Source organism: Mauremys mutica, chromosome 4, assembly GCF_020497125.1.
Source record: "Mauremys mutica isolate MM-2020 ecotype Southern chromosome 4, ASM2049712v1, whole genome shotgun sequence".
Taxonomy (NCBI): Eukaryota; Metazoa; Chordata; order Testudines; family Geoemydidae; genus Mauremys; species Mauremys mutica.
In genome coordinates this window covers 64,465,193-64,473,213 of record NC_059075.1, presented here as the reverse complement: position 1 = coordinate 64,473,213, position 8,021 = coordinate 64,465,193, and the positions used below count along the sequence as shown (strand labels likewise).

Here is an 8,021-nt window from a genome sequence, read left to right as displayed (position 1 = left end):
ATAAAATTCTTTTAAGCCAGTATAGTGTAGGTGGGTGCTGAGCAAGTTTCCCCCACCAATGATCTACTAAATTGCCTAAATCCTGAATTACAACAACCTAGTGCTATTGGAGTTACGGATCTCTCTGCCACAGAATGTTTCAGCATGCCAAATCGAGTAGGACTTCTGTGGTGTGGAACAATTTAGCCTATATTAGGCCTATTAATTGTATTTAGATCCAAAAAAGGATTTGCACTGAGCTCTTCAAAAATACCAACCTAGTGCACTTTTCCTCTGTCTAAGTGAGCTGCTCAAGAAACTGTTCTCACAATAAAACTATGCCAGAGGGGTATTCTCATATTGAAATTTGTTATTGACCAGAAGGGCTTTAATGATTCACCAGAGTAACACACTGAAATTTATTAAACTTGTTAGCCTTGTCCATCTGAAGTGAGTCTTGATGGCTGAAATAACAATTGATTTGGAGGATAGGGGAGTAAAGTTAACATAGAATTAACCTTGTGTAATTGACATTTCAGAACAGGCAGTATTCCCTAAACTTGTATAAGTTTAAAGTCATTTATATATCATCATTCTGGGAAGCATGAAGTCCTAGGAGAGAAGAGACAAGGATGAGTGGGATGGGGGTACTTTAATACATTTGGCATAAAATGCTATGTAGCCCCACAGTCTTTGGCTCTTGGAAGTCCTTAAGAGGATATAGTTTGTCACCTGGTGTCTCCCATCTCCATTATAAGCAGAAGTTTGGGTCTGAATAGAAATATACGGGAACTTGGATCCTACCCAACTCAAATTCCATTCCTGGTGTAATATAACCTTGTAAAGTAAGTCTGCCCACATCAGGCTGTTTGGGTACAAAGTAACTGAGCACAGCCCAAAATAACACCTGATGATACTTTGAAAAACCTTTCATAGAGCTCCTTATAGCACATTAATAGGAAGGTGGTTCCCAGCCAGGGAATATATACTCCCTGAATACCTGAGATTGAGTCAAGTTTATGACTCACCTGCCTTAGCCTCTGTCTCTTAAATACCTTCCTCTGTTTTACATTATTGGTGGAGGTTATGGTAAGACATTACCCAAGATCAGACATGAAGCCTTACAAGGCACAATAAGCATAACAATTAGAATCTCTGTGTGAAGCCCATTCAATTAAAGAGACCCATAAGTAGAAATGCAGTCATTCCAGCTACATGCCAAGATGTTAGTCTTCCTGGAAATCTTGTGTCTGGTGTTATATTAGGCTGATGATGTTTCCTGCTGAGCCTAATTCCACCTATCCATTTTAATTAGGAGATATGCAGAAGGGTACTTGGTAGGTAATAATTCCTTTACACTGGACCACCATATTTTCAGACGAAAAAGGTTTGAGCAAACCTTTTTAGCTCCAAAGTTTGTGTTTTATATATGTAAAAATAATTTTTTGGTCCAATAAGAAATATCCCATTGTCTACCATCTCCAATGAGATAGACACTGATAGCAGTACTAAAAGAAAGTGTGTATATACTTCAGCTGCAGAGCAGGGTTATTTTACAGATAATCTGGTTATAGAAAAAAATTCCTGTTACCAAGACAGATTTCATGCTTCCAGCCAAAGGTCATACACAGCTCCCAAAGTCTAATAGGATGTCTTTATGACTTTGGGGACCAGCCAGAATTCCCATACCTTCTTCCCCACAAGGAATATGTGAGGTTAAGCTAAGTAACAATCTGGTCTCTTGTCATGGGCCAAAGAGGTCGGATGGATTCTTCTCCCTACAAAGTGATCCTGATGAGTGCCCCCTTTCCATAGGGTTTGACCATTTATGCATACATGATGACACATCACTGTGGTGAGATCCCAGTGTTGATAAGATGGCTTCTTGTGTCCAGGGCCTTGAAGAGATTTTCACAAATGACTGAAATAAAAGAATTGAAGTAAAATTTGAACTTAAGGCAAAGATGAAACCTTGGATAAGAACCGAGTGGCTGCTTCTTTACACTATCACTGCAGAAATATTTGGGATCAAATGCCCAGATAGATATTTGGTATGAATTAAAGTCTGAGTTGATCTAATTTGAGTCACTCTTTTTACTGGAAAGTAATAAGAATACAATAATACAAGTAATACCACTTTGCCCTTCTGCAGCACTTTTTATCCGAGAATCTGAAAACACTTTCCATACATTAGATGTTAAGGTCAGAAGGGACCATTATGATCATCTACAGGAGCAGTTTGGGAGCTCGTATCTTCTTTATGAGCTACACCATATATTTTAGAAAAACATCCAGTCTTGATTTAGAGACTTCAAGAATCCACCATACCCTTAGGTAAGTTGCTGCAATGGTTAGTTCCCCTCACTTTTCAACATTTATGCCTTATTTCTACTCTGAATTTGTATAGCTTCAGCTTCCAACCATTGGATCTCATTACACCTTTTTCTACTAGATTAAATCTCTTCCCCAGGGGGTACTTGTAGACTGTGATCAAGTCACCTCTTAACCTTCTCCTGGATAAACTAAGTAGACTAAGCTTCTTAAGCCTCCCATTATACGATATGTTTTCCAGACTTCCAATCATTCTTGTAGCTCTTTTCTGAATGCTTCCTATTTTTTAACATCCTTTTTGAAGTGTGGACACCAGAATTGGACACAGCATTCCAGTATTGGTCCCACTAATTCACATGAGAGATTGAACTGAACTCAGTGGGTTTTCTCGTGTGAGTAAGGCAAGTAGGATTTGACCCAGCCGATTCCACCGATTCCCTGGAATCAGGCCCTGCACTGAAGAGGGCCCCGCGCCTAAGGGGGCCCCGCTCTGGGGGTCTTTGGTGGCACTTCGGTGGCGGGGGGTCCACTCCAGGGGTCTTCGGCAGCATTTCGGCAGCAAGGGGTCCTTCAGTGCCGCGGAAGACCCGGAGCGGACCCTCTGCTGCCGAAGTGCCGCCAAAGCCCCGGACCGCCGCCGAGTATTCCAATCAGGCCCCACGGGTCATAAAGCCGGCCTGCCTGTTAGCTATTCCTACCTCCATTCATTATAATAACACAATCTAATTTATTGTTTAGTATCTTTCATACAAACAAATCACTTTATACTTCATAGTCAGTTACAGTCTTTAGATACTACTGTAAACAAACAATACAGATTTACAACTACACCTGGTTGAATTATTAGTTGAAAACAACTGATTCAGTACATTCCCCACCCCTTTTATTTTCTTTTTGCAAATTATCCTTGAACAAGGCATGATTTCTACAAATTTGTTCACTACTGCATTTTTTTTTATGATTAGTTGGTGCAAACAAATTTTAATCTATGGTTTGTTCATGAACTGGTCGCTATAAGTATTAATTAATTCACACTACATGTTTGATCACCTAAGTCACATGTATCAGAGGGGTAGCCGTGTTAGTCTGGATCTGTAAAAGCAGCAAAGAATCCTGTGGGTATTCACCCACGAAAGCTCATGCTGCAAAACATCTCTAAGTCACATGGTATTGTTTCCATTCCTTGCGCAGTGGAAAATCCAGGCTTGGTGGAAATGCCCTATGTGGTAGTGTGGAAGGTTTATTGGGTACAGAACAAGGAGGTACAACCAATGGAGACATGACTATGCAAATTTACCAGTCACTTCTAGCCCCATATGTAGCACTTGCAGTAGTCATGGATTGGTTCTGCTCATCTTCAACATCTCAGGGGAAGGATTCTGTTCCACTAGCCTATGTGCAGAACCCCTGTTTAAATTAGTTCTGCACAGGAAAAGATTTGCCCCTTAGTGATATTGTTTTGGTCTGTTTCCTCTAATCATAGAAGAATAGTGCCTCAAGTTAAAGGCTGCAAGTTTTCTTCACAGTTAGTATAACTAGAAATTTAATTTTCTTCAATGAAAACTTAGATTTTAGGGAAAGCGGTACAAATCGTGGAAAGACTCTAAACACGGCATTTGAGGATTATTGTCCCAGCCCATGAGTGTAAGTGGGATTAATCATGCCTCATAGGCTGATCATTTTCAACTAATCACTTTCCTCTGCAGCATTAGGCACAAGTCACTTGGTAGGATTATCTCATATATTAATTCCCTGCCATTGCAGGGGCCTCAGGCATTGATGCATCTTGGTCCCTCCTATTCTCTGCCTGTGGCAGACAATAATTTAGTTTCCTGAGGACTTTAATACTTTGGTCTGGTTCTGGTTACTGGCTTGGTGGCTGGCCTGTGATATACAGGTAAGACTAGATGAGCTTGTGATGTTGCACCCCATAATGCTTTATAGAAATATGCTTATGAGTGTAAATATGACATAACTGCAATATGTTGTATGCTAGATATGCCATGTAACATATCTTTGCAAAGGTTATGTTCTTCTGCATGTATTCATCCTATTTGTATGCATGTATCATTTTTATATCTGAAGTTATGAGCATTGGCTCTATGTTTGTATTTAAAGTGTTTGCTGTCGAAAGCACCTAAGGCAAATTTGGTCAACATAGTGTGAAGGGGTTATTCAAGTAATTGGGAGTACTTGGCTAACAATGAACCTTGATAGATGCCAATCCACATCTGAGTCATGCATGGACATGTGACTTGCCCATGTGACTCCAAAACTCCATTTTGTAGCTGGATTCTACACAGGGAGAGAGAGTGGTTTCCACCCACAAGAGAGAGACTATATATGCCCTGGGAAAACCCCTCCATTTTGGCTTCAGATGGTTCAAGAGATAGCCTCTCCACCCCAAAGAGATGCCTGAAAGAAACTGGAACAAAGGACAGTAACTACAGGGCTGTGAGTGTTTGCTGGACCCAGACTAGGAGGCTAGCCTGTCAAAGAATCTTATTGGAACATCTCTGAGGGTGAGATTTACCTGCATTTAGCTTCCTACTGTATTAGGCTTAGACTTATGTGTTTTTGTTTTATTTTGCTTGGTAATTTACTTTGTTCTGTCTGTTATTACTTGGAACCACTTAAATCTTACTTTTGGTATTTAATAAAACCACTTTTTACTTAATTAACCCAGAGTAAGTATTAAGGGGGGGGGAAACAGCTGTGCATATCTATCAGTGTTCTAGAGGGTGAACAATTTATGTGTTTACCCTGTATATGCTTTATACAAGGTAAAATGGATTTATTTGGGGTTTGGACCCCATTGAGAGCTGGGTATCTGAGTGCTGGAGACAGGAGCACGTCTTAACTGAAAACAGCTTAAGTCTGCAGCTTGTGGGGGACGTGGTTCAGATTTGGATCTGTGTTTGCAGCAGGCAAGCGTGTGTCTCGCCCAAACAAGGCGAGGTACTGAAGTTCCAAACTGGCAGGAAAAATGGGCTCCGAGGTAATCCCAGGACATCAGCTGGCAGTCCCAAAGGGGTTTCTGTGACCCAACCCATCACAGAGCTAGTGATCCCTTCTAGCCTTAAACACCATGGCTCTGCATAAAGACATAATTCCAGCCAGGAATATTACAAAAGGACTTGCAAAGTGTTCACAATTCACAAGTAATGGTGTGCAAAAATGACAAAATTATATTGCAGAATGACGCAAAATAATATTGGCATACTAGTTCTGCACACTATTTCCCTGATGTAGCATCACACTATCGGGGGCCAGCCATGTTTCCCCACCTCCCCCTCCCTTACAGGGGCGGGGACTGCACCCCTCTGTGCCTACAGTCACAGACTGACCAAGGACCAGCCACACCACCTGTTTGTGTGACGGCTTGAAGTTCAGATTTCAGCGCCACACACACACAACCACCCCGAGACTGCGGAGCTTTTCCTATGCGCCATGCAGGTTCCGGGGCGGCTGAGGAGGCGGGATGTGCAGCACTGATGTCCCCGCCAGTCCAGGGGCGATCACTGAAGAACCTGGGAACCTGAGTAAACACATTCCGCCTCCTCCCTGCATGGCGCATAACAAGCAAAACTTCCGGGGGAAGCCCCGCCTCACTGCCAGCCGGGACACACGGCAAAGCCCCACAGAACGCGGAGCCGCGAAAAACAAGCCCCCAGCATCCGCGACTTTGAAGCAGCGTTTAAACCAACCCCGGGATCCCGCTTGTCGCCAGGGGACCTGGCAATCGGACCGCGGGGGCGGGGCCAGAGAGCGGGCTCCCGGGCGCGGGCTGGAGCGGGGGAGGTGACGTTTCTGGCGGGAGCGCGCGCAGGGCGAAGGGAGCGGCGGCAGCATGGAGGCGGGCGCACGTGTCTCCGCGCTCTGGGTCTATCGCTCCGCGGCGGGCCCCGGGCTCTCGGTCTCCCTGCGGAGCAGGCGCATAAAGAAGCGGCCCAAGCAGAGCAAAAGGGGGGTGTCCGGGGATTGTCCCGCTCCAGCGCGGCCCGGGAAGGCGGAGCAGCCCGGAGCCCCCCAGCCCGGCCGGGGCGCAGCAGCGGGGCCCGGGAAGGGGGAGCAGCCCGGAGCCCCCCAGCCCGGCCGGGGCGCAGCAGGAGGAAAGCTGGGAAGGAGCCGGAAGGGGAAGCAGAGAGATGGGTACGTGGACCCCATGCAAAGCCAAACTTCAGGGCTGCAGGAAATCTCCAGTCCGCAGCTGGCAGGGGTGGCACCGGTGGGAGCGGGAAGGGGGGCCAGCAGCCCGGGGCCCCAGAAGCCCATCACCGGCCCCTCTCTGCATGACCTTCTCCAGGAGCTGGGTCGAGTCCAGCACAGCAGGCAGCGGGCAGCCAAGCTGTTTGAGTGGCTGATTGCGCCCATCTCCCCACAGCAGTTCTTTGAGCAGAGCTGGGAAAATAAACCCCTCCTCATTCGGAGACACAACCCAGCATACTACCAGGGGCTCTTCTCCACAGCCACCTTCGATGCAATCCTGCGGGACAATGATGTCCAATTTGGGGTAAACTTGGATGTAACAAGCTATGTGGATGGGACGAGGGAAACCCACAATCCTGTTGGCAGGGCGCTGCCCGCTGTAGTATGGGATTTCTACAGGAATGGCTGTTCCCTGCGGATGCTGAACCCGCAGGCCTTCTCTGCCACCGTTTGGCACTTCCTCTCCATCCTACAGGAGCAGTTTGGGAGCATGGCTGGAGCAAACACGTATCTGACACCCGCGGGCACACAGGGCTTTGCTCCACACTACGATGACATTGAAGCTTTTGTGATCCAGCTTGAAGGGAAGAAGCACTGGCGGGTTTATGGTCCTAGGGATGCTACAGAGGTGTTGCCCCAGTTCTCAAGCTGTAACTTTGCTCAGGAGGAGATTGGGGAGCCCATTATGGAGACAATACTTGAAGCTGGGGACCTGCTTTATTTCCCCCGTGGATTTATCCATCAGGGGGACTGTCTTCCTGATGCACACTCACTCCACATAACTGTTTCTTCATACCAGAGGAACTCCTGGGGAGATCTGCTGGAGAAACTCCTACCAGCAGCCTTGCAGATGGCCATAGAAGAGGATGTGGAGTACAGGCAAGGGCTCCCTATAGATTACTTAGAATATATGGGGGTCCTGAACTCAGATGTGGTTGATTCTCGCCGAGGTGCCTTTATAGAGAGAGTACAGAATTTGATGAAGAAACTGGTGGATTATGCACCAGTTGATGCTGCAGTGGATCAGAAAGCTAAGTTGTTTCTTCACGACTGCCTCCCTCCCGTGCTAACTGAACATGAAAGGGCACTGAGTATACATGGTCTTCCAGCCAGGTGGGAAGATGGAGATGTTCGTGATGCTGATATACCGATAAAGAAAGGGACTCAGGTACGGCTGCTCCGTCAGGGCATCATTAGGTTGTGTAATGAAGGAAATGGTGTGCTGCTCTATTACACAACAGAAAACTCAAGAGTGTACCACAAGGAGGAGCCCAAGTACTTGGAGATAGATCCTGAGTTTACAGATGGTATTGAATTTCTGCTTTCTTCCTATCCAAAATATGTCTGTGTGGAGACCCTTCCATGTGATACCTTGGATGATAAGATCTCCTTAGCTACCTTCTTGTTTGAAAAGGGCCTGCTGATTACCAAGAAACCTCTGGTGCCTATGTAATTTGTTTAAATTATGATCAAAATAAATATACTGATTGTTTAGAAAAATT

At 45.6% G+C, this 8,021-nt stretch overlaps 2 protein-coding genes across 5 annotated transcripts in view; one reads left to right on the top strand and one right to left on the bottom strand.

Moving 5' to 3' along the window:
• Window positions 1-368: 368 nt before the first annotated feature.
• The window catches only part of HEATR4 (HEAT repeat containing 4), a 57,506-nt gene continuing 49,853 nt past the window's right edge, over window positions 369-8,021 (bottom strand). For all 4 annotated transcript variants that reach the window (XM_045013452.1, XM_045013453.1, XM_045013455.1 and 1 more), the window contains exon 17: window positions 369-1,900. In XM_045013452.1, the coding sequence (XP_044869387.1) occupies window positions 1,724-1,900 (177 nt within the window). In that variant the 3' untranslated portion in view covers window positions 369-1,723. The remainder of the gene's footprint in view (window positions 1,901-8,021) is intronic.
• On the top strand, window positions 5,912-8,013 carry RIOX1 (ribosomal oxygenase 1). The gene has a single exon (XM_045013467.1). It carries the CDS (start codon window positions 6,161-6,163, stop codon window positions 7,970-7,972), a length of 1,812 nt encoding a protein of 603 aa, XP_044869402.1. The 5' UTR covers window positions 5,912-6,160; the 3' UTR covers window positions 7,973-8,013.

Bases quoted from the DNA above. Each gene is read 5' to 3' on its own strand.
- RIOX1 (XM_045013467.1), top strand. From the start codon at position 6,161: ATGGAGGCGGGCGCACGTGTCTCCGCGCTCTGGGTCTATCGCTCCGCG.